The sequence below is a fragment of the Fundulus heteroclitus genome, chromosome 19 (genome assembly GCF_011125445.2).
Source record: "Fundulus heteroclitus isolate FHET01 chromosome 19, MU-UCD_Fhet_4.1, whole genome shotgun sequence".
Lineage (NCBI taxonomy): Eukaryota > Metazoa > Chordata > Actinopteri > Cyprinodontiformes > Fundulidae > Fundulus > Fundulus heteroclitus.
The window spans coordinates 30,498,547-30,526,048 of NC_046379.1; the positions used below are offsets into that span (position 1 = coordinate 30,498,547).

General features: G+C 39.8%; 1 protein-coding gene across 1 annotated transcript in view; it reads right to left on the reverse strand.

Moving 5' to 3' along the window:
* The window catches only part of LOC105918903 (MAM domain-containing glycosylphosphatidylinositol anchor protein 2), a 105,423-nt gene that overhangs the window by 12,032 nt on the left and 65,889 nt on the right, over positions 1 to 27,502 (reverse strand). The window contains exons 9-13 of the mRNA XM_036150581.1: positions 22,487 to 22,759; positions 10,431 to 10,579; positions 8,784 to 8,961; positions 4,796 to 4,816; positions 2,197 to 2,352 (exon numbers count right to left, since the gene is read on the reverse strand). Of these exons, the coding sequence (XP_036006474.1) occupies positions 2,197 to 2,352; positions 4,796 to 4,816; positions 8,784 to 8,961; positions 10,431 to 10,579; positions 22,487 to 22,759 (777 nt within the window). The remainder of the gene's footprint in view (positions 1 to 2,196; positions 2,353 to 4,795; positions 4,817 to 8,783; positions 8,962 to 10,430; positions 10,580 to 22,486; positions 22,760 to 27,502) is intronic.

A 27,502-nucleotide genomic window follows, 5' to 3' on the forward strand; every position in this document is an offset into this window, starting at 1 on the left:
TCCACTTCTCACTGTGAATTATCCGTGAGAAGAGACCGCCTCCACTGCGTTTCTTGGGATGGTGGGAGAGGTAAACAAACTGCAGTGAAGTGGAGTCATTGAGCTGGAAGCAATCATTGGGTTGTTGCCAGGTTTCAGTCAAACAGAGAAAGTCAAATGTACGGCCCACAAGGAGATCTTGTATGAGATTATTCTTTTTTTTGTGAGGATGTTGAGGAGGCCAAAGTTGCTGTTGATGTTGTTTGACTAGAAGCATAGCCAACCTGGCTAGGCTGGATAGCATGCTGCTATCAACAGTCCGCAAGAGTTTTTGTTGAGGATGACGAGTGGTGGACCAGACAGATTTGGCAGTGTTGGAATTGTTGAAGTGGTTCCATGATAAATATATCACCGCCGTGGCAGAAGAGCTATATCTGGATGGAGACGTAGCGTACCTGGTGGAGGCTCAGTCGCCGTGTATTGGAGCAGTCCCGACCTAGGTTGGAGAAGTAGCAGGACAAGAACCCAAACTATCGCGGATCAGATGTAAAGCTGGATAGCCCAGATCGTTGACGGCTGCAGCTGGATGAGGTCGAAGAGATGAGTGGAAGGTGCAGCAGGTAAGCTTGAATATATACTTCCTTGCCAAGGAGAGATGTCAGGTAACAGTTCTTTCATGAGTTATGGTTATCCGAGAAAGATACAAAAATAGTTCTCAACTGAGACTGGCTGGTCCATTTCGAAAAGAGAATGAGAAAGAGTCCATTTAGAAAAAGAAGTTGCCTGTGAGTAGCGGCAGCAAAAACGTACCATCGTCCACTCAACCGGAAATCCGAAGTTCTGGAAGTTTGTGTCTAAAACCATCTGTGTGGCACCCTTCTCATATTTAACGGGTGTACTTCATTTAAATTTCCAATCAGTATTAGTATTTGTGACATCAGTGGCATCAGAAAAACTGATGTCACTGTGGGGTCTAATAGTGGCTTTCTCGTACATTCCTCCATAAAGAGGAGCTTTCCGATCTTTCTCTCCATTTAGTGATTTAAAAGCTCAGCATTTAGTTAATTTAGCAATTATTTACCTTTTTCTAGTAGCTAAACCACGCCCAACCCTCAACACCCACATATTCCTTACTCTGCCAGGCACCACCTCCATAAGGCACATTTTCAAATAGTTGATGTGAGCAGAGTAAAGCTGTCGTACGGGAGTGAGTTACACTTAAAATGGTTGCACTTTCTACACCTGGAATATTTTAATTTTATTTATATGTTTTCATTGTCTTTGAATGTCTTTGAATGTTCGAAATTTAATTTAAAAGAAAACATTGACTCTCTGCATATTGATATTACAGCATATCTTGCCACGAAAGCCATCTAACTGCCCTTACTGCTCACACGTTAAGTTAATGGCTGAGATGGTAGAGCTAAAAGTGGTGGGGATGCTGGGAAATAAGTAAGAAAGAAAGCATCAGTAAAATATGAGTTAGTCTTCAATGACATCACCATCAGAGATTTCATTGATAGTTTCCAGATCAGATGTGATGTCAGATTCCTGACATCAAATTGTTAACATCAGTTTTGATGGATAGATGTTGTAAACAGTCATTCCATTTTCATTTTCCAACAACCATGAATACCACAGACATGACACAAAACAAGATGATGACATGTTAGCAAAGTAACTTGCTCCAAGTTCTGCAGTGATACATTTTAAGCCAATACATATGCAGAGTAATTAACAGGGAGACATCATGAACAGCATATATTCATTGTATAAAGTCGTTTTCAATAACTTATAATATAATAGCATTTTTTTATTTATTTCAGTTAATAAATTCACTAAGTGAAATGCATTAAATAGATTAAGGACACAGACTGTTTTCTATTAACTGTGATTTTTCCACTTACAGCCAAAAAATAATAATTACCTGCTTAAAGGTTATTTACAAAAGACATTTTTAATCTGACCAATGAACCTCGTGTGAATTAATATATTCTAATTCACTGAATATGCATGCATATTACAGGAAGTGAAATGTCACTAATTCTTTTATTTCTCCATGCTTGGAACCATGTAAGAAGCATTTTAGATTTAACAACATACATAGCAATATACTAGGTAATAGTGTAACAGAAGAAATCTCAAAAACATACTGACTGTTCCAGGAACAGGTTGAAATACATGGGTCTGTGTTATCGTATATGTGGGTGTGTGTACCCTGGGTTGAGCCAGTGTGGTCAGAGCTTGGTCCCGTGTTGGGTGTGGATGTGATGCCCTCTGTGGTTCCACTGTGACGTGTCCAGTCAAACTCATCCGACTTGTCTTGAGAGAACGAACATAACGCTTCCTCCTCAAAACCACAGTGGAACTCCCCTAAACACACACAAACACACTTAAATATGATCCAAAAAAGCGAATGAACATGTTTTTACAAAAATTGAGAAAATATTAAATGGGGAAGTATAAGAAATAACATGAGTGATGGTGAAATCATTTAGAAGGAAGCGTAAATGATCTGATCACAATCAGCACAACAGTTAACTGAGATGCCTAAAACACTACTACTACTACTACAGGTACTAAACATGAGTTTAATGAAGTAATTAACAGACTTTTTTCCGAGGTTCTAGAAAGTCACAATGTGGTGGCTTCACTTAACCAATTAGATCAAGTTTTGTAACTTCACTTATTCATGTGGACCAAGTGATTACGGTTAGAATCAATCATAGAAGTGCGGATAAAAAAACATAATTAGGACCAGAAGAAAAACATTCTTTACAGGGGAGAACTTTGGAGACTTTAGATTTCAACGCCTATTGAAGATATGTTAACGGAAATGGAAAAACAATGCCGTTTTTAAAGTACTGTTGTGTGAACAGGACATAAAATGTCATTACTGAAAATTAGCTGGAAGCATTTAGGAAATTGATAGTGTTCAAGGAATTAATGTAAATAAAGTTGTTGTTTCCAGAAATTAACAATGGGATGCTTCTCTGATAAATAACTACAGATTAGAGTGTGGTACTGTTAAGAACAATTTGATTCAATTTCAATTCAATATTGATTTACATGTTTCAATATAGATTAATTTTGTAAGAGGTTTGCAATTTTTTAAGAGTACCTATCATTAGTTGCATTTTATACATTTATTTATATTTTGTCCATATGTACAGCAGTAGCGAACAAGTACATGTATTATTTTTTAACAATTAAATATCAATATGGAGTACAAAAGTGACAACATCACAGTACTGTATTAACATTGTAGTCAAGTGCATGTAAACCTAAATTATTCTCATGTCATCTTAGAAACTGGGATAATTCTCATAATGTTTCAACTATAACACATAAAAATAAAGCACTAGCGCAGTAATGTTTGTGATGAACATGAAGAAAAAAAATTAAAAAGAGGATTACAGTACAGACTGGCCCGCTTTCAACAGCTTGGTCGAAATTGTGATGTAAAACAGGTCAGTTACCGTGATAATATGATGATTTTTACTCTCAGATGGTCAATATGATATACCGCAGCAACATACTGTATATAGTCTATAGCCTTTCCTTGCAATGAAATAACTTATAAACCTTGCAAAATAAAGAACTAGAAAGTCAATAAACCTACATTGTTCACTCTATGAGAAACCTCAGCACAAACAGAATGTTTCTGACTGCCCTGTCTATAATCTTATCACTCTCCAGCATTTTATCACACTCATCTAGTAGAAGTCAGAATGTTTAAATGTGTTGCTGCACTTTCCTGGAGGGGTTTCTTTTCTTTCTTTTTTTTGCTCAACTTTTCAGCATCAGTGCCACTTCACGGCTATGCAGATCTATTTAATGTTACCTATTTAATGTTACGCATGACATTAGTGCTTAACAGGTATTGATCTGTGTGCTTAATGGGACAGTTTTTCTGATCTCCGCTGCTCAGTCTGTTAGCACCGAAGAGCCTGTTGTGACTACGGAGCAGGACCTGTACGGGCTGAACCCCTGGTCCACCGGGGAAATCCCTGGTAGTCCCAGCTACCAATTAATTAAAGGAACAATAAGTAATATTGGCACCTAGTGGTTAAAATTCCATGTTAGCAGGCTGCTTCTCTTTTGCCAAGATAAAATACCAAATGCTGAGCTCTGTTTTGAGAAGCCTGGGAACTCTCATATGATTGGCACAGGAACCAGCAAGTAAACGCGGACTACACTCTGAACCGAAGTCGTTCCGGACCGTACCTCTAATTTTGAAAGGATCGCTGATAGAGAGACCGATTGTTTATAGGGAATGTTACGTCCATCCCGGGTGATAAACAAGAAAAAGTTTGGTTAATTTTACAGTAAATATCTTACTTATTGCTCCTTTAATACTGCAGTAAAATCATTTACTTTATTTACATTCACACTGAACGGCCGGGATAACGCACAACGCAAATCACTCAAAACTGTTCATAAACTGCTCATAAACCCAGTGGCCAGGGTAGCTAATCGATTCACAGGAATTTCTGAATCCATATTGAATTGGGAAAATATTAATTGCAATGAATTGATGAATTGCTAGTTTAACCCACCCCTGATACATAGGTTTAAAACCAAACCAATATCTGGAGCTCAAAATAAGTGCTTATCTTTGTAAAGCATAAAATCTAGTGGTGTTTTGGTGGTGTGGCTTTGCAAAAGTGTCTGGGAAGAGAAGTGTCAACCGTGACCTGCCTCAGAGACCTGAGAGTTTATCCCCTGCTGCTCCTTCTGTACTTAAAAATAGCCAAGGCTTGAGCAGTGCCGTTAACAGTTAATGGGTAGCATGTTTTTGTGGAGAGATACTTACTGAGATGTGGGTTAACAGGAGCTGTTGAGGAGCAGAAAAAATGAGTGCAATCAGACAGAACAGTACAGAACATGAAACTTTCCAAATCACTTTTCATCTGCAGAGAAAGAGACAAGTGTGATATTATATGAAAGAGTACAAAACGGGGGATTAAATGTGATCAACTCAGAAATCAGGGTGAAAAAGAAAACTTTCATTACAAAGTCTAGAAAAACAAATGCACAAGTTAAACCAAATGGAGGTTTAGAGACAATTCTTTTAAACCAAAATTTTAAAATGAGACATTTTACACGCTCTTACAAGCATCCATTCTGTATTTACAGGTTGGTTGATACAGATGTTTTTATTGCCAATATTTTATATTGAAGGTGGACGGATGCTAATATTTGAGCTGTTACTGTTTATGTTGTTTAGCCAATACGTTTTGGTCATTCTCGTTTTTTTCTAAACTGCAATTAGGACTTTGGCCTTTTTCTTTCACATGAATACTGTGCAGTAGTTGACAGAAGTGAGCTAGTCGAAGCAGTAACTTCTTTTTCCTTTCTGTCATTTCATTTCTCTGCTGTTGGTTACATTTAAGGATGCTGCAGATTGTTAGTTTGTTTCTCCTCCCATCCTTAAAGGCTCCCTTGTCACAAAGAAGTTGAGCTTCCAGAAGATACATTCCTGATCAAAATCTTAAGACCAGCTAAAAAAAATAATTATTATTTACATTTTGTACTGTTGGATCTTAACAAGGTTCTAAGTAGAGCTTCAAAATGCAAAAAAGAAGAAATGGGAACAAAAGACCAAAAGTTGTGAGCAGACAATTTATTGAAAACAACTATTTAACTTAAGTCCATCCATTTTCTGATCCGCTTAATCCCTCATGGGGTCACAGGTGCCTATCTCCAGTGTTCACCGGGCAAGAGGCAGGCTATATCCTGGACAGGTCACCAGTCAACACAGAGACAAACAACCATTCACACACACCTAAGGACAATTTATAGAGACCAATTAACCTAGCAGTCATGTTTTTGGACTATGGGAGGAAGCCAGAGTGCCCAGAGAGAACCCACGCATGCAAAGGGAGAACATGCAAACTCCATGCAGAAATACCCAGGGCTGACTTGAACCCAGGACCTTCTTGCTGCAAGGCAACAGTGCTACCCACTGCGCCACTGTGTAGCCCGTGGGAACAAGATTGTGAGCAGACGATTTATTGAAAACAACTATTTCACTTAAGCAGCCTGTTCAAAATGGTAAATGGCTTGTACTTGAATAGCGCTTTATAAAGTCTGATGACCCCAAAGCGCTTTACACTACAGACAATCACCCACACACACACATTCACACCCTAACGGTGGTGAGCTATGTTAGTAGCCACAGCTGCCCAGGGTGAAGTGTTTTGCCCAAGGACACAACTAAGAGCGGGGGATCAAACCGGCAACCAGGCAGTTTCAGGACAAACTCCCTAACTCTTGCGCCCCCATCAGGCCAAAATAGTTTAAGACCATAGGTCAACAAAGTGGTAAAAACTGACTTAGTAAGGAATAGCTCCACCATTATTGTTGATCACTTCAAAAAAAAAAAAATTGGCATGCTTGACGCAAGTGTTTCCAAAAGGCTAGAGGGAATGTTGCTCCAAGTGGTGAAGATGGCTTGATGAAGGGCATCTTCTGTCTTGAACTGATGTCCATTTATGTAAACCTCCCTTGCCATCCATCCCCAAATGTTCTCGATTGGATAAAAGATTCAAAGACTATTTATTTATTGTCACCATGTGTTACCGTGGTGAAATTTCTTTTTGTCCTAAGATAAGGGAAACACGCAGAATGGTCTGAAAGAGTGATCTTATTCTCCTGGAAAAAAGTCTTTGTCAGACGGGCATTGTGAATTATAATGATGTCCTGGTGAAAATCCAGTCATTACCATGCAGACAACGGTCCACAGCCATGAGGGATGCCCGCTGCAGCACTTCCACATAGCCAGCTTTTTTTTGACCGCCCGGCACAACTTGGATCTCCATTGTTCCATTGAAGGAAAAAGCACCCCGGATCATTACGGCGCCCCCTCCACTGTGCCGCATTGAAAACATCTCAGGTGGCATCTCCTTGTTATGCCAGTAATGTTGGAAGCCATCAGGACCATCAAGATTAATTTTTTTTCCCATCAGAGAATAAAACTTTCTTCCACCTTTGAATGTCCTAAGTTTGGTGCTACCTTGCAAAGTCCAAGTGAGCAATATTGTGGCGTTAAAGGAGAAGAGCCCTTTGAAGACGTTTCTTATTTTTGAAGCCTTTCCTTCACAGATACCATCTGATGGTTATTGGGCTGCAGTCAGCACCAGTAATGACCTTAATTCGGGGCAAGGATCGTCCTGTGCCTTGACGGACAGCCATTCGGATCCTCCAGCTGAGCGTTGGTGAGATTCTTTTGGGTCTACCACCTGATTTTCTTTGTTCCATAACCCTGAGGATCACTTAAGAAATGCAAAGTGACTGTCTTAATGCGTCCAACCTCAGCAGAGATGGGCTGTTGTGAGAGGCCTTGTTTATGCAGCTCAACAATCTTACCATGTTCAAAGATGGTGGGCTTTTTTGCCTTTGCCATCAAGAGATCTTCACAGTGTGATTACTTGACAGTACATGACATGGAATCCAAATTTGTGCACAAATGTTGGCTTTTAAAGGCTGTGGACTTAAATTCTGATCAGCTGATGAACAGCCTTTTTGAGTTAAATAGTTTTCAATAAATTGCCTGTTCATAACATTTGGTTTCTTGTTCCTATTTATTCTTTTTTTCATTTGAAGCTCTACTTAAAACCTTCTTAAGATCAGTGCAAAATGCAAATTCATACAAACTGGTCAAAAGATTTTGATCAGGGGTGTACATGCTTTTTTCAGTCAGAGCATATTTAAATTGAAATTTGATCTCTGTATATTTTCTTCCCCTTTTAGAACAGTTTTCTAGAGTTTTTAGCTGGATGTTGAACTGCACACACACGCCTTAAGGTTAACATCCCAGAGGAGATTATATTCATTAATGAGTAAAGCCCCATTTACCTATTAAGTGAAACCTGTTAATGACTGAAACATATTCCACTTTGTTTCTTCCAAACTACATTCTGTGTTTATGACATCCACCATCAGCGGTGGACCCAGTTTACCATAATCAGCTTTTTAATATGAAGTTTCTCTGCCATCTGTGAGAACAGCAAATCTGTGAATGAGCAGCAACAGGAAGGTTTATAATCACTAGCTGGTGATATTAAAAACCAGAGTGTTTATGAACGAAACCACAAACAACAACTAGAATATTAACTGGAGGTGGATTGACCATGTCCTTCACTACGTACAGGTGAGGACAAAGTCCTATTGATGAGGTCAGAGGAGAAAAGGTTTGGTTTTTTTTTTTTCTTCTAAGGCCAATTCTCAGCAGAAAAATGGAGAATGAGAGCTGGAGGTGAAATGAAGAAGTTAGAGTTCAGGAATGGAGGCTTTTTGATCTGGGATAAAAATGGTACGGATGAGTGATGGGGACTGAGGGATGAAGGATGATGCAGGTATATTTCTTTGTAAATGTTCTTGTCTGGTTGTATTTCACACTGTGCAAATAATGGGTTGTGAACATTCATGACTTTTTAACTTTAGTCGATTATCATGTAAAGCACTTTGCATTGTCTTTGTACTGAAATGTGCTAAATAAATAAATTTGCCTTGCCTTGCCTTGCCTTTAGGTCTGGAGCTGTATTTAACTCTCATTTACCCTCCCATACCATCTGCTGTGCTTTTCTAGACTTGATCTGTGCATATAACCAACAGGAAACTTCCACATTATTAATTTTCATTGTACTTTAGTGCCAAATAGAGAAGAATATTCTTGATTTCTCAAAACTTGAAAAATGATATGAGGAAAGCATGTAAAAAACACTTTTCATTAAAAAGACATTTTAAACACATAAATATTGTTACAGTTAGATCTGTGAAGGTAGAAGAAAACAACGCACCGCTGTATGTGATGATGCGTTCAGAGGCATCCCCCTCCCCATACCGGGTAATGGGGGTGAGGCGCACCAGGTAGGAATCAGGTTTGACCAGTTCGGTCAGGTTGTAGGTCAGCAGCTGGCCCTTCTGGATGGCTCCGCCTATAGGGATCTCCTGCTCCCACCAGCGGATCTGACCCATCTGAGACGCACACAAAAGCAGGATAAAGAAATGTCATAGCCTCCAGGGACTGTAGGTTCAAAGTATTTGCAAATCACACTGAGCCTCAGCAGTTTCTTCTGTGGTACATGGAGGTGACTAACACATGGAGGAGACATTATTTGACGTTCACCAACTGTTCTCCCTGGCAGATGCACTGCCACGCTCCATCTGAGATGCCTCTGCTACGCCCTCTAGTGGCTGTTTGACATGCTAGCTTCAGTCATCATCTAGTCAAAGCTGATCATTTCATGAAAGTAGTTTCCCGTTTTTGTCAATGGATGAATCTTAATCTTGTTTTTATTAATATTTATATATTTAGGAGACTGTTGAGTATAATACTGTTTTCCTCAAATAAGAAGTGGAAAGATTAAAAGTAATTATGAAAATACATAAAGATACAACTGACAAAAACCTTGTGTCTAGTTGTGCACAGGTGATATAAATCTTTTTTATGACGAAATATATATGACTTTCCTTTCACTTTCCAGTTATGCACTACTCTGTATTGCTCAGTCACAAATCCCAATGAAATTAAATTATTTCAATGTTGTAATGTTGTTATAAAGTTCTAAAATTTAAACTACTTCAGGAGGGATGAATCGTTTTGCAGACTTTAAAGGTTATGCATTTCCTGTATGTATCACAGCTGCCAGTTCTCTGTCAAAATTCCATTGAAGATGGTTTTGTCCACTAAGAGCATCTTTAGGCACTTAAGCAGTGGCCCCTTTCCTCTGCTCCTGTTCCTTCTGACGAGCTCTGTCATCACATCATATCACATATCCCACGTCAACCCAAAGAGCTGCACAAAGTTCAAAGAATTTCAGAGGCAAACCTCTCGAAAGTCACCGAAAATACATGAACGTTGGTAGGTTAAGCCAGCCTGCCGTCAAAACTGTCTAGGGATAATGACAGGGGCGATCCTCAGGGTGGCAAAATGGCAGGAATTTCTAAGTCATACATTTTCTGTTGGAATCGAAGCAAATTTATGGGAGTTAACAGAGAAAATCTTGAATTAATGAGGCCCAGGAACAGAACTTTGTCTGGAAATATCTGGCATTTGGGACTTTTTTCCATCATCTGAGTTAATTTTACTTGATGGTGAATTTGGAGTTTTTACTTTTTGAAAAGTATTTTATTTGGATCTTTGCCTAAGAAAAAACAGATATTTGTATTTCTGTTTAGATATAATACAGGGTTCTTAATTTACCCCGAATTTATATTTAAAGAAATCAGAACAAGTTCAATATAAAGTTTCCACATTGGAATATTTCCCAGCTTCCCTGTGTAAATATTGCATCAAAGGTTCCTGGAAAGATTTTGAAAATGTCTAAGAAATGTTCTAGCTCTTTGCAACCCTACCCACATATTGTGTAAAATGACTGGTGATTGGTGAATGTCATTCTGAGTGTAGTACATGATTAAGTTTAGCCATGATCTAGGGGTCTGACCTGCCTGATGCCGAGCCTGTAGGCCAGAATTCGATCCACAGCGTTGGGCTCCATCTGAGTCCACTGCAGCTTGAAGCCGTAGACCTGAGGTCGGTTCTGCCACAGAGCGTTGTAGGTGTCATAGTAAAACTCTGGACCGTAGGCTTTCCCTGAGAAGATGTAGCGGGTCAGACAGTCCACAAACAGGGATCTCATTTACACAACAAGACACAAGACATGAACGGGGGGAGAAAAATGATTAGCAGAACAATCAAGACAAATATCTAGTGGGGATTGTTCAGTTTCTAAAACCCAGCATACCATTGGTTTCTGATTGGCCTTCAAAAAGCTGTGATGGATCTGTTAGATTCAGGGTTCCTTTAGTAGTATGCGTAGCTCAGTACTTCTCACTAAACCTGGAAGATGGCCACGGTGGTGCAGCAGGCACAGGCCACTCAGCTGCCCCGGGTTCGAGTCCCAGCCTGTGGTCCACATGTCTTCCCCCTCTCTCTCAACCCCATTCCCTGTCAGCCTACTTAAAAACAAAGGTCACAAGTTCCACAACAAATAAAAAAGTCTATTTGAAGGTGGCGAGCAGTTTCATTTTTTGTCCTTTAAAGCTGCTGTGATGCTGTTTCCAATCTTACCAAGCTGGGGTATAGAATAGAGACATTTTGTGGAACAAGTTCTGTCATCTGTTCCTGTGTTTTTCTGTTTTTCATGCTCTCCCATTGAATGCAACAGCTTTGAGTACATAGTAAAGTAATGCCTGAGCATTATTGTCCTGAGGCGTAGTGTCTTCCTTCTCCATATAAAAATGAAAGATACAAGTAATAATGTGACAGCGAAAGACCCATACACCATTAGAACCACTCCAGTTAACCAGTCCGTTTCTCTTAGGTGTTTTATTCTCATTATATTTGTGCATTTAATTTTTATTTTAAGACTGTGGCTGACAACAACAACAATGACAATGCTTACAGATGCATTTATGTCTCTATAATTACCTCCATGAATTTTCTTAGCTTGCGAGTGTTTTCACAGATTTTCTAAGTAAAGAGGGGTTTTGGGGTGTTCTTGTGAGACTCAAGTATTACAGGGTTTTTTTTTGTTTGTTCATTTCATAGTGAAGGTACAAGGAACAGCCTCACCTTCTGACGATGCTAACTTTTTCTAGCTGAACACCGGAGCTTTGCTGTTGTCTCATTAGTCCCTGAAGGATTAGGAAGGACTTATTTTAGTTGAAATCCTCAGCGACGCTACAACTAAGCAAATGACAGGTCCGCCGCAAACTGCCATGTTTTTTTATCACCTTTCCTCAGCTTCCTCCCACCCTGCTTCCAATCCCACCGTTTAACAACTTTCTGCTGCCGGCTGCAGAACGTGCTGCTGCTTGGCAGCTGGCCCAGCTAAGAGGCTTAACATGTCAGCAGGTTTTAGAGGAAATCTGACGGGGCGTCTTTGCAGGGAGGCTTTCATCAGGAGAAGACAGAAATATGAGTAAGAGAATAGAATCAGAATCAGTCCAGAGGACACGTGCATGAGTCCACAGCGGCTGAGTCGGGCCCAGATGGCTGCCCCTGTAAATTCATGCAACATAAATCTTTCTGCTTAGAGCTGCTTCTCAAATGTTCTTGGAGAGCAGCTGAAGAATGCATTCCATTTCTGAGATTTGCTCATAGAGTACAGAGACAGTGTTAACTGGACATACTGACAAGCAGTGTCCTGCATGTTTTAAACGTGTCCTTCCTCTGACACAACAGATTCAAATGGCTATAGAACATCTTCGGTGAGTCATGAGGTTCTGCAGAGGCTTGGTAATAAAGCATTCATCTGATTCAGGTTTATTCAAGCAAAGAAAATCTAAAATATGCAGGACACCAGTCCCTGAGGCCTGAGGTTGGACACCAGTATCAGCATTTATGCTAACTCTCAATAAGGTGATTATCAAAATAGAGTACGGCTCGCGTACCATGGATTGCTACCTGTGATATTCCTAATCAGTCAGTCTGAACATTAGGGCTGTCATTAATTTGTTACTTCTGCCTGATTCTATGATTAGATTTGTTTAACAGCAGTAAAAGTACCTCTTGCTTTAAAATTATCTTCCGATAATGATTTCTAATTTTGGAAAATTTCAGACCCATTTCCTTTTTCGTCCTAAGATTTTAGTTGATGAATAATTAACAGCAGAACAGGCTCTATCCATTTTAGTTCCCCATGCGAGCTTACGGTTTGGTGCCCCCACCAGTGGCGTCAACAGCTCCGAGCTTTAATATGCAATGTAGAAAACTGGAACGCATATTTTAGGTTGCAACCTGGGTTCCCTGTGTAAACTATACATTTACCATTAAATCTGTTTTAAGATAAAAAAAAATATTGGTCTGATATAATATTCTAATTTAAAATTTCACATTTTCATTAACTGTAAATGGAAAGTTGTGATAGTTGATGGAAATAAAGGCTTGAAAACATCAGTCTAAGTGGAATAAATCTATATAATGGGATTTCCTTATGGAGTTACTGAAATAAATATTTTTTTCAAAGATATTCTAGTTCCTTAAATACTACTGTACATTCCAAATAACAGATAAGAGAGAAGGAGGAACGTTCCATCTTCAGGACCTTTCCAATCGTTTAATCAGGGATTCTGCGTGACAGACTATGTGAGAGGAACTAAGGAAATTCATCTAAGCAGAGGATCCCACCGCGTTCAGTTAGTACACATGAAGATTCTCACAACAGAAAGAGGCTACATTTAGTAGAACTTGGGGAACTTCCTTGAAACTATTCCAATTTCTTTGACAACACAATCTACCTGAATTAACGCAGTTCTTTTCGCCTTTGCCCTTATGATTAAGAATCAGTTTTTCATGGTTTATGGCAGTGATTTAGGAGGGATTGCTTTGGGTTTTCCTTTACTATTATTGTTATTTTTCTTCTATTTTTTCTCATATCCACCCTGCTTTTGTTATGACCTTTTTGTCCTGAATAGTTATTGATTTCACTAATGCTTACATGCAGATGCTCTACTCTGCTCTATCAATAAAATACATCTTGATTAAAAAAAAAATGAAACCCTCTGCTTGTTTGGACAACAGCAGGATTCAGACTATAAAAATGATGGACCTGAAATGAAACATTTTTTTAAACACCTATTAAATACATGCTTATGACCTGATATGGTCTCCAGACAACAACCCTTCGGCAGCTAAACTCATAAAGCTGTTCTGACGTCAGTTCACAGCTGTTTCAGGTGGAAAACCCAAGCAGTGAAACGGATCAGTCAGCGGTGTTGTTTATGTGTTCTGAATCTTTATTTTAAATACAGTGCATGGAGAAAGGGAGCCAGTCAGGGATGCACATTGTTGCTAATGTTTATTTCATTACACACCTTGTTTAATCTTTGTTGAGCCGTTGCAGCAGTGCCCCGTTCAGTGGTTTGCCCCCTATGTAAACCTATGTCACAAACCGGCCCTGACTGACAGGAATAAGCTCTGAAACAGTTTAGATTCATTCCTGTCTTTTGACGTTTTTTGAAGGTTATTTCTGGTTAAGAGCAAAAAAAAAATAGCTTTTATTTTTTTACTTTTGGCCAATCCAGTAAGTAGGGGACAATTATAAGGAGGACTAAAACTGACAAAAAATATAGAAATGACCCAATAGATAAACCAAAACATTTCAAATGTGGTAAATAATTTAAATATATATATATATATATATATATATATATATATATATATATATATATATATATATATATATATATATATATATATATATATATATATATATATTTTTTTTTTTTTTTTTTTTTTTATATATTTTAATATGTTTGTTTAAAATACTCCATGATTCATATTTTGACCATATTTTTTCTTTATTTATTTGCAGCAATAATAAAGAAGCAATAAGCAAAATGTCACTTTTTTAGTTTTGTGAAGAAACAAATGTATCTTTTTAGGTTGACTATGGTTAAACATCACACATCATCTCTCTATGTTGTTCTACAGTCTCTTGCTTAAAAGCCGGGCCGGTCACACATAACCTGACTCTCGCCAGATGGATGTAGTTCCCCTGAGCTCCACATGGCTCCATACATCCTTCTGGAATTGCTGCCATTGGGTAGGATTTCAGTACCACATAAAATGGACAGCCAATCAGGACCGCCGGGCGGGATTTTCGTAGATGTGACGTATCAGAGAAGCGATTGTTTGGATTCAGACAACAATGGTGGCTTGCAGCGATGAAGCAAGCGCTAACATTGATGCTGCTATTTCATCAGTGTCGTCCAATCTGCTGAATACTAATTCTTTAAAAGAACACCAGAGAATGGCTTTGAAGGCTTTTCTTAGTGGAAACAATGTTTTCACCCTTCTCCTGGCCGGGTTTGGCAAGAGCTTGTAGCACGTCAGTAAAGATGACGGGCAAGTGGTTTATCCAATCATATGCAAGGATTTTTGACAAGGCCCCTCCTTCTGAAATACATCTCCAGTGGAGCGATTCCAGATGGATGTGAACAGCTGGCACTCAGGGCTCAGCCCCTCCCTGCAATAAAATACCACTGTCAGAGCAACGCAGTGTTGGAGAAACAGCTGATCAAAATGTTCCCTTACTAACAGCATTACAAAGTTATGAGTTACCTACTTCTTCACAAGACATGTTCCTCTGAAAGGTGATGCTGTTTTGCTGTGAATTTATCCTTTACAAATATGTGCATATAAAGCGAGGAGGGGAGGAGAAAGGGGTTGCCAAGTTACAGCTGGAGTAAAGAAAGAGAGAGGCGTGGCTGGTCACACATCTTACTTTGTTTTGCAGACAGTGCTCAATACCCCACCTAGTGGTAAAATTTTGCTTATTGCACCTTTAAGCATTTAATTTTAGTTTTACTGTTTTTATTATTAGGCGCCTGCCATAGCATTTGCAATGAGGAGGCAGTGCTGTGCAAAGCACAGCACTGCCTCCCATGCAAATGCATGGAGGCACCTATTACTATGCACCTCTAAACGCGTCTCTATCTTATTAATATTCTTAATTGTTTGACGCTTAATGCGGCCCGAACCGTAGCGTGCACCCCCACAATATAGGTATCAGAACGTGCGGTTCGGTCGGGAATAGTGTGCTACTACTTTTATTGGGGTTTCGAGTTACCATGGAAACAAAATTAGCGAAAAACTAACCCCCAAAAAACCAATAATAATCAATGGAGTCGGGTAGAAAGAAAGCCTCAAAAAAGCCTCCAAATGACCATTTTCAACGCTGTACTGTGTCGTCATGCTTTCACCTACGAACACCGTTTAACTTCCAGATTGTAGATATATCTGTGAACTACTCAGAAGTGAAAACGGGATGTGGATATCTTTTATCGTCTCTTCACAGTTACTCCTCAAAGCTCATGTCCGAAAATCAGCGAAATCATCGTTTACAATGAAAGTCAATGACGGAATTCTCCAACCGCTAGAGTGGCCCACTCTAGCTTTTTTAAAGATTTCAAAACTCCGAACAACTTGACCTTTCTCGCTCAATTTTCACTCTACGTAGACAAATTATACATCAAAACGTAGGTATTTTTGTCAGGATTCGGGAAATGTAACCCTCATTGGTGTGGCATTTTTAGATTTTTCGCAAATCACCTCAGAGCGACACAAACCCGAAACCTCCCCCATTCATTTCCTATGGAGCGGTTTTGAAAAATGACGTCTAAAAATCCAAAACACCACATGTTTTCGCATCGTCGCTACTCCTAAACCGTTTTATGTACAGACATGAGACTTTCACACATGAATGTCCCAACCCTTCTGGCACTCACAAAAAAGGAATTTTGTGGATAACTGTTACGGTTTTTCCACAGGAACAATTTGTTCGGGAGTAGCGAATGTGCAAAATCCTGAAATCGCTTTGGAGCTGCATTTTCCCACATCATCCACTTTTTTACATCGTCGCTGTGCCTGCACCGATTTTTGTAAAAATATGAAAATGAGCTACATGGTCATCAAAAGCCTGCTGATACTCACAGTGAAAGAATTATTTTGATATCTCTTATACTTTTTTAGCCAGAGCGATTTGTTCGGGATCATTTTCAGAGGATTTCTGAAATTTCATAAAAATGTCCTTTAGATCATAATTTTTTACGCCTTTATTAAACTTTTTCCAGCAAAATCCGATAGCAAGTCTTCTTCCCCTATCCTTTACGAAATAAACACAGAAAAAATTACGTCTCTACCATTTACGGTTCCGGAGAAATCGTGCGTTGTTCGAGGCAAAGTTCTCCATTATAATCCAATAGGCAGACTTGGACACCAAGTGTCTGCACTTTTTTAGACTGGCCCGCTGCAGCTGTGTCAGTGAGTTTCCATGACGACGTAACTCTGAGGGCCAGTGGGAGACGTTCCATTGAGATAGAATGGCAACTTTCGACGCCAGCTGCAGCGGCTGTGATTAATGTAGAAATCTGAAATTCGCACAGTCACTTCCTCTTAACATTTTAAAATTTTCATGTGACTTTCAGCCATGTGTCAGTTTACTGTCCCATTTTGGATTTTACATGCTTTCCTATTGGGTCTTTGCTTCCAACAGGACCTGGCATGATAACCAGACACGACCCACTTGGCCAATACAGCACCACCCACATGTGGGAAATGGCACTACACACCATTTTGGTCAAATGTTGAGTTCTGGGCCCAGATGTGGTGAGGCTCAGTTTCTAAAGGAGGCCAATCTGACCAATGAACTTTGGTCACGTTTGGTGACATTAAGTATTGGCACCCCTATTTGAGGCACCTCCCAGTACAGGATTTGGACCAAACTGACAGAGTACAATCACCCGGTGATACTGAACACAACCATGTTAGCGGCTAACTGTTAGCATGTTGCTAACCGGAGGTAGCTCTAGAAAGGTCTCACCATCTTCTGCTTCACAGAGTCTGTTCTTACTTTAGAGAGAAAGCTCCACAAGAAATTTGGGCTACGTGGCATAAAGCATCTCCAAGCTATGAGGTGTCAAACATCCAATGCTTTTCAATGGGGGACCAAACCCCTTATGGTCCCAATACTGCATGCCCATATATGGCGCTACAGTATAGCTCAGATGGAAAGTGCAGGCTTTGCATGCAAGAGGTCGTGGGATTGAAACCCGGCGTGGCAGACTAAGATTTTTGTATTATAATCCCCACAGTGTGTATATTAAAACATATGTGCTGATCCCATGAAGTATTTTTTTGTACCACCTGCCATTTTCAGTTACCATGGCAACGTTATAAACAACGTTTTTTCTCCCTATTTATCATCCCAGTACAGGATTTGGATCAAACTAACAGAGTACACTCACCCAGTGATACCAAACACAACCATGTTAGCGGCTAACGTTTAGCATGTTGCTAACCGGAAGTAGCTCTAGGAAGCCTGTACAAACTTCTGCTTGACAGATTTGGTGAATTTTAGCATTTTCTCCCTTTTTAGGCACTTCTCAGTACAGGATTTCAACCAAACTAACAGAGTAACATCACCCGCTGATACTGAACACAGCCATGCTAGCGGCTAACCGTTAGCATGTTGCTAACCGGAAATAGCTTTAGGAAGGTCCTACCAACTGCTGCTTAGCCAGAGTTCTTCTGCCTTTACAGACAGAGAGGGCTGCAGCTCTCACTGAGTCTCCATGACAACGGTGCTAGCAAGAAGCTCCTAGGAGGTCCATTGACTTAACATGGCACCTTTCAACGGCCGCTGCGAGGGCTGTGAAGGTCATAGGAACCTGAAATTTGCAGTGTTACTTCCTCTTGCTATTTCTGACGGTACGGTTTGCACCAAGTGGCAGGCGCCTTGCTAAATTTCTTCAGAAATTTTTCTAGTTTATTTGTTGTTGTTTTTTTACTTACATATAGCTTAGCTTGTGTTGTTCACACAAACATTTTTTCCTATGTGTCCCTTACAGGTTTCTGTCTCCTTCACCTTTCCTCATGCATTTCTTCCTCATTACTTCACCATGTTTGATCAGAGGTGGGTTCAGTAATTCAACAAAGTTACTAACTCATTTGTCTCCTTGCTGATCATATGCAATATTGTACCAATTTTCTATTTTTCTTTCTGTGGAAAAGTAATGAGAAAAATGCTGTTTTGAATCTATGTTGGAGCTCAGAACGTTTAACTTCAGTTAACTGGATTTTATGGATGTTTGCTTGATTCTGTCACAAGATTTCACAACCGTAGCTCTTAGAGCACTTGGATTAGGACCTTTTGGTTCCAGATCTAACACCTAAATCATCCTACTTGACACATCCGTGCACAAATTTACTCTCGTCTCTCTCAACACTTAGCCTTCCTTCCATATGTTAGGTATGTAGCAGTAAGTGTAGTGATGTCAAGATTAGGATTATTTGCCAGACAACATTCAGCAAAGTCTCAATTCACAATGATTTCCACCCAAGTCTCAAGAAAGAGAAAATCAACATCACAATCAGTGCTGATGTTGCTTTTACAGTAAATTCAAACCAAAACCAAACAAAGCACCTCCTAAATTTAGAAAATAATGATCAAACTGATCCATAATGAAAATAAGGGAATAAGAGAATTGCTATGCAAGATAAAAAAAATTGCATCTGTAACAGTGCACATCTGCTTATATAATGTTTTATGAGTAACATCAGATATGCTGCTATCTGCCACCTTGGGTGAACTAACCAGTTTGTGATTCAGGCTCAAAGCACAGAGACTTGCTGTGTACACATTAAACCAGTGACTCTCCAGGCTCCATGGTTAAACTGACGAGCACAGCAAAACACAGCTGTTAAGCTAGCACTATGCATACACTGGTCCCTTTAATAGATTTATAATTTTTCAATTAACTTTAGAAGGAAGTTAATATTTTCTAGTTTAAATGTATTTCTTCTGGATCACCTTGTGGTCTGTGCAAGCAAATATATTATGTATAAAAAAAACAGCTTGAAATTAATAACTCTAACTTTAACTTATTGAACAAAATGTATAAGTGACACTTAATGAAATAACAGAGGATCATAGGAATGCAAATTTATTTCATTTAAAGAGTACATATCATGCTTTTCAGTTCTTCCTTTTCACATTGAAATCATTCAGTTGTGGTCTATATAAAATGGAACGACAATGCTTTGGTCTAAATTCCTTGCTATTGTTGCTCCACAGCCCCTCTTTTACCCCAGTTCTGAGCTGTGTCAGAGAGCAACTCGTTTTGGTGCCGTCTCTTTAAATCTTCAGCCATTTTTGTAGTATGCTGTGGGACGGTGTGAAGAACAACTGATGACTTATCCACTTGTCACTTTGGAATCCTTCAGCTTGGACAAAATCACTCAGGGAAATAAAAATGGCAGATTGGCAAATGTATTAAGCTGGAAATCCATGACCTTGTTTAGCAGCTCTGTAGCAAATGCTGTGACGTAAAAGTAAAAAAAAATGTAATAGAAAATTGAATGGCTTGAAAAACATACCCAGAAATATTATAAAGATATCTAAATAACTCCTGGACAGAATGCATAAAAAAATCTGCACTTCTAGAGAATCCAGATGCACAACAAAATGTATTAAAGGGTTAAAAAAATTGCATAATAAATCCCCTTTAAACAGACTCCTTTGGCTTTACAACTTTGCGTGTTAAAAAAATAAAAATATTTCTTTAGCATTACAGTATCATTAAACCTGCTTAATCAGTCCATAGTCTGACTTCATCATGACTCAGAGCTCTCGAGCACATAGACCTCACAGACGCTCATTGTGATGTCATCAATCTCTGAGCAGTTTTTTTACAGCAGTGACTGTGGGACACCATAATACCCAGCCAAAAAACATCTCATATTCTATGTACTAACAGCATCTAAATAAACAATTCATCATTCATCATCTTCACAGTCATAAATATAACATTTGGACCTAGTTTATTAATTGCAGGGTCATCATATGCAAGATTGAAGATAATTTCAGGTCAATGTATTGTTATAAAGGTCTTTTTAATAGTCCTAAAGTGTAATTTATCTGCAAAAAGGTCAGATTTATGAGAGTTATGCAGGAATTGGCCGCCAATACTAGGTTTCAGCTTAGGGATTCCAACACCCTAAACTGAAACCTAGTAGAATGAAGCTGAAGTTACATTTTAACTAGGTAACTATCAGGGCATACACATCCTTCAAATTCCAATGACTGCTATTCATAGTGGCAGATGAATAAAGACCTAACTGGGACAGCCTCACTTTAGTCTTTAAAAGCCTCTTGGCCATTTGGGATACTTTTTTTTACAGTGTGAGTTGGTGGAGATCAGATTAGAAACAGGGTTCGTTCCAGGCCCAAGAATCAGGCAAAAAGTTTCAACTTCTTCTGGGCAAGTCACAAGTCAAGACTCATTAAGTCATTCACAATAAGTCTTTTGATCATGTCAACGCAATCAGGAAATTCCACATGATGTCTCTAAATTCAAATGTAGAGAAGTGATCTAACCTAGACTCATTTCTTGTTCATAACATACACAACTACCCCAAACACCCCACACCCCCAACACACACACACACACACACACACACACACACACACACACACATACATACGTCCTCTTTGAAATTCCTCCATATACATATGGAGTGACTGCCTCAAGTCGTGCAAGTAGAAAACGGTCTTAAATAATGCAAAACAAGCACAAATCACACATTTTATCTGGGGCATGAATCTATAGATCCACTAATGAAAAGCTGCAATAAGCTCTCCTTCACAGCAAACGCATGTCCATATGTCTGTACACTAAAGGCCTGATCTAAGATTCCAAATAAGGAGCGTTAAATTGTGTGGGCAAATAATGAATTGCGCTTGCAAAAAGTGGCCGTGTAATGGGTGATCTACCAAGAGTGCATCCGCAACGGTTAAGTCGTGCAAAACCAATTGGGTCCACCTCATTTCACCAAGTAAACTGCGTGTGCTACTGGCAGTGTGTAACCTTGCCTGCAAGCTGAAACCTCGCAGTATCTGTGCGTTCACAAACACACAAGAATTGATCTTGTACCACCCCGGTTTCAACTGTTTGTGACCGCACGAAAACTCTTTGGGCCAATCACATTGCAGTATTATGGATTAAGGCGGGTCATACCCCTGTGACAAAAGCAATAGCAGCAGAGCCCACGACTAAACCAACATAAACATGACAGCGCAGGAGGACGCACGCGTAGCTGCTGCTATCCCATCTGTTGGGTCAGAATCCACGATTTCAGAAAGATGTGCCCTGACCAGCGTAACTTGTTGCGGTTCCTCATGACATCTGCTGCACCATTGGACTCCATTGGAGATTGTGATTGGCTAAAAAGAACCTTTAGTAGACCGGCACTAAGTGTCGCTTCGTCCAATCAGCTCGGAAAGTTCTGCTGAATGTCCCTCCTTTCCCCAAACTGATTCGACGGGAGGAGACCCAGATTGATAATGTGCAGAATGGAGAGTGCTACACATTATCAATGTGGCCAGGTTAGGCAGTTTGAGAGCTGGCACGAAAAAGATGAAGTTGTAAGCAATTGAGTGGGCGGTAATAATAAAAATACTGATTAAAAATAATAACAAAATCGATAATAATGATTCATGTTATTTGTAGCGCACTTTAGGTGTCTCAAAGTGCTGCAAATAGTAAAAAAGTAAAAAAGATTAAACAATAACAACTTAAATTTAAGTTGTTATTGTAATTACATATCAATCATAAAACCTAAAGGATTACATATCAATCATAAAACCTGGAAAAATTCTCTTTGTCAGCTCCTCCCCGACCCCCCTCTGAGTCCAGAGAGAAGCCGTATAGTCAGACTTACAGTGAGATTCATCTCTAAACATTTACAGTACAAGTATTTACATTTGCATATCCTCTTTCCATAAGTTTGTGCAGTTTGGTCATCAGAATATGATCTATATGTTCATGAAGCCACGCAGAAAAAGTGCGTACCCGCTGTCCTGCTCATTTCACACACTCAAACTGCTTTGCACCAGGCGTGAAGATCAGCTTTGTACACGCTAATTAGTTGTCATATGTTTAATACACAAAAAAAAATCAAAGCCCTATTTGAATAATGTCATTGAAACTGGCTCACCTGTAACTAGGAAGGTGCAGCGACCTGCCCCGGCCTCGTTGGTGATGTCACAGGTGTACTCGCCGTAGCCCTCTCGGTTCAGAGCTTTGACATGGTAGCTGGTGTCATGTGTTTGGTCACTGAACTGTCCAACAGTAAGAAGGCGCGGGCCCAGTTTCCACTCGTACTGCAGGTGGCGAGCTGGGTAAGCTTGCAGTAAGTTGCAGGTGAGGCTGAAGGCTCGGCCAAGTGCCTGACGGACCTCCGTGTAAACAGGCTCCACAGTCGGAGTGACTGAAACACAGAAAAGCACAGACTGTTCAGCTGCTGCACAAAATAAAGAGCATACTGGAGTAATTAGTATTTAACCGACTTTTTACTTTATAAACCTTACATTTTAAGAATGGCCTCATTAACATTTTTCTTCTGTTTTATTTTAGTTTGTTTTGTTCTGGCTTATCGTTGTTCAAAAAAAAAAAGAACAGACACAGTGAGTTTTATTGTGGTTGGAGGAGGTACTGCACCAAGCTGTTTGCCAACCACTCCAAAATAACTTAAGACAACAAAGAAAACAATGAAGAACATACACTATATTGCCAAATATATTTGCTCACCCACCCAAATTATTGGAATCAGGTATCCCAATCACTTCCATGGCCACAGGTGTATAAAATCAAGCATCTAGGCATGCAGACTGCGTATAACAAACATTTGTGAAAGAATGGGTTGCTCTCAGGAGCTCAGCTATATCTCTGGAGTGACGAATCGCACTTCTCCATCTGGAAATCTGATGGATGAATTTGGGTTTGGCTGTTACCAGGAGAACGGTGCTTGTCTGACTGCATTGTGCCAAGTGTAAAGTTTGGTGGAGGGGCGGTTATGGTGTGGGGTTGTTTTTCAGGAGCTGGCCTTGGCCCCTTAAATCCAGTGAAAGAAACTCTGAATGCTTCGGCAGACGAGTAGATGTTGGACAATTCCATGTTCCCAATTTCGTGGAACAGTCTGGAGCTGGTCCCTTCCTCTTCCAACATGAATGTACGCAAGATCACAAAGCAAGGTCCATGAAGACATGGGTGCAGAGTCTGGTGTGGATGAACTTGACTGGCCTGCACAGAGTCCTGACCCCAACCCTATAGAACACCTTTGGGATGAATTAGAGCGGAGACTGACAGCAAAACCTTCTCGTCCAACATCAGTGTCTGACCTCACAAATGCACTTCTGGAAGAATGGTCAAAAACTCCCATAAGATTCTCCTAAACCAGTGTGGACAGCCTTCCCAGAAGAACTGATGCTGTTATTGCTGCAAAGGGTGGACTGATGTCATATTAAACCCCTATGGATTAGGAGTTGGATGTCACTTAAGCTCATATGTAAGTGAATACCTTTGGCAATATAGTAGCAGCTGTATGTAGCCTTGCGTGAAGATGTCTTTAGCATAGATTATACAGAATGATACAAACAAGCACCAATGAGGAGGTCAGTAGCCAAGAAGAGCCTAGGGATGTAAACGAGTTTACATCCCTAGGCGTATCTGGAGTACGGTTGGATGCAATGTGAAATTTCACAGTGTTGCCCTTGAGTCAATCAGGAAAGTATTAATCAGAATTCTTAGTTTTAAATGTTTTGATCAATACCTTGGATTAATTGTTCATTTTGACATCACTCTGACATTTGACCTCACTCTGTACTGTATATAGGCAAATGAGGCAAGGCCTCACTTGTCATCATGGAAAGAAAGAAAATATATAATAACATAATATAAATTTTGATTTACTCAATCATTTGTAATAAGTATTTTTTTTTCGATCATATTCTCTTTAAAATCTTAGACTTTTCTTTATTTTTCATGTAAATCCTTGGTGGCGCTTGATAGCGAAGCCGGTGAGGCCGCAGCGAGCTTGGCCTCCCCTGGTATTGTGTAATCCCATGTTAACTGCGCTGGCTTCCATTCCGTGAATGCATCTTCCTATCTCTAGATCATAAATTCAATTGTTCAAACAGCTATGAACCGATTTTCCACAATTTAATGTCTGTGGATTACGAATTGTGTTTCGGTCATCAAACTGTGTGCAGGTAACATGTTTTCGTGCTGCTGGGCGATCATAAAAAGCAAAGAACTGGTTGTAGGTGAGGCCGGCAGTTCCTTGGCCTCTAGACAGGGGGCGCTCAAGGGACACAGCTCCTGATCCCAAAACTGTAGAGTGACAGCAAGTTATGGATGTTTTATTAGCGAGTTTTGCTAAACAAGTAAAGCACTAAAAAGACTCTAAACATACAGCTGGAACAGGACTGATCAGGGAAGGCTTTCCTCCCTGGCAGTGAGCTCCACTGAGACTGAGAGACTTTTAAAACTGAAGAAGATAAAGAGAACTTTTACCGGAAAATTATGATATTTTTGTTCAGAAAGAGCGCCGCAGGGACTTAATTTATAAGTAGAGGTAAGACAGCGATAATTACTCATGTTTTGTTGTTGTAATGAAATGTGCGTAATGTGGGTTATATTTTTTAAATGTGTTACAAATGCAGAAATCCATCATAACTCATAAACTGTTACCAATCAAATGACTAATAATTTAGTATTATTTGTTTTCATCAAAGAATCAATATTTTTCCATGTCTCTTTGTGAATTGATTTGGCTCAACCAGTCTCCATCACTTTGCAATGAGTCTACTCTGTAGAGTGTATATATTTGTAAATCTGACTCTGATGACGTCAGTGCCTCACCAGCTATGAACCCTACTGCACGTCACTGATAGACAATCATCCGAGGGTAACTCTTACTAAGACTGACCTCAATACACCAGTTTTGTTGTCCAGTCATGTTATCTTACATCTGTTGCCCTCATAGATTGCTATAGCTAAGCTTGGATGTACATTTACATTTCAATAAAGGCTACTGATAACATGCCACTGACGTTTTGCATCATTACAAGTCTTCATATCTTCTGCTCCATGAAACACATTTTAATGCCCAGGAGTGCACCTATATGGTTCTTTAGTATAGTTGTATCGTGCTAAAATGTATTAATTTCCAACGGACACATATACATCGCAGATATTACTTGCCTACTTACAACTCTACAACAAACAGACACAGTTATGTCAGCCCAGGAAGCGAGCGCAACAACACGTTTCAATGAGGTGGAACGGCATGTTATAGTCGCTGTTGGAGCAGAAACGTGCTATGGGCACGTATTCTGTTGAGCACAAGTTACCAGCCACACTCACTGCGCACCAGTGGGAGCAAATGGACAACATGCAGAACATCTTCGCACCTTTTGGGAAACTCCCAAAGGAGACCAGATCATCAACAGCTACAGCAGCAGATGTCATCCCAGCCATCCGTAATGATTTGTACACTGGGGACCCAATATTCGAGCCGGACACAGAGTTGTGTTTTAAAAGGATAATTGTTGAGGGTGTAGATGACAAGCAGGCAGGACAGACTGGTATATGACCAGCATAACAGCGGATGAGTTTCCCAAGAAGGGAAAAGCGAGCACAAATCCACACAGGAACACACGAAGCAGGCAGTGCACACAAGCACTGGTGGGATAAACTATTGAGGGCAGCCTGAGCACAGCAGATAATTATGAAGATAAAGTGGTGGCTGAGAGGAGCATGGAACGGGGGAGGATCAATCAGCCCCAAGAACACAAACAAAAGCTCCAAATCATGACACCGTCACTGCACCCAAACAGCTTTTGGAGATGCAAGCAAACACAGACCATGGTGGGGGTGCAGCCAAAGCCATGCTGATGTTAGAAGACTCAACAACATTGAGCATGCATGTTATCAAATCAAAAGACATACACCGACTGCACAATGAACAGTTAAATGACTCCATCAGATTAAACGTCAGTGGAAACACTCCTACTCTACAGCCCTCTGGTTGAATCTATGCAGTGAAATTCTTTTCACTGACAGAAACTGTGCAACACGTCAGAGTATAAAAAGTTCAAATCACCCAGAAATACAGCATTCCCATGCCGTAGATGGTTATTTAAATATCTGCATTTTCCCACATTATTTTGAAATGTTATTCAGGAATCCAGCATGCCAGGTATTTTTTTTCTTTTGTGCACATTCTCCACGGGAATGTTCATCTTCACTTCACATTTTGAAGTCACAATCAGATGCTTCTGAATATAAATTCTTATAAACATTACATGTTCTGCGTTAACATTTTTAATGCATTATTATGAAAGTAAGCAGTCACTTGTTATTAGTAAGTTGCTATATAAATAAATGGTCGTAAGCTTCGGTGGCTTTCTTGTAATATTTGTGCAAAAGTAGCTCACACAACATGAAAACCTGGAGGTCCATGGTCCAGAGCCTTTATGGTGGCCGTGTTGGTCTTGAACATCCTAACTATCCTCCTTTAATTTGAGGATCTGAACTAATAGATGAGATTCATCAATGTTTAAAAGCAGCAGAAAGTGTACAAAAACAGCCCACAAAAGGGCATCTTTACATGTTTACTGGTTAGATCCATCACAAGTGCTATACCATTGGCTATGTTTCATTCATGTTAGAGAGCTGGCTACGGTGAGTCCAACAACAGCCATGTTAAGCACATTTACAGTGATTTTTATTAAGACAATCCAAAGTTTTTGTTGCAGACATGACATTTTCAAAAAGAGAGCAGGAACTGTTTGAGTCTCAAGGGACTGCTGGAAAGTAGGACACCCTGCAGCACCAGGTGATTTGTGCAGCACAATTTTTCATGAGAATGGCAGCAAGACCATTGGGGCTTGTAGATATGTTACTGCAGAGTCTGATCAGAACCTGCTGGTTCAGCTTCCAAGAACTCAGCTGGAGAGAAGTTCTGAGTCCCAGATCTGATTAAAATTAGGCTAAACAGCTTTACTTCGTTCATGTTGGAGCGTTGTTGCATGTTGCACTTCGCTGCATTTCACCGAGTTTAACAGTCTACCAGAGCCCATAGATCTGAAATAATGTTCAACATCTTGATGGTTTACTTAGGCTTTTCCCAAACCATAATTTCTTTCTGGGATGCACTCATTCCTTCACT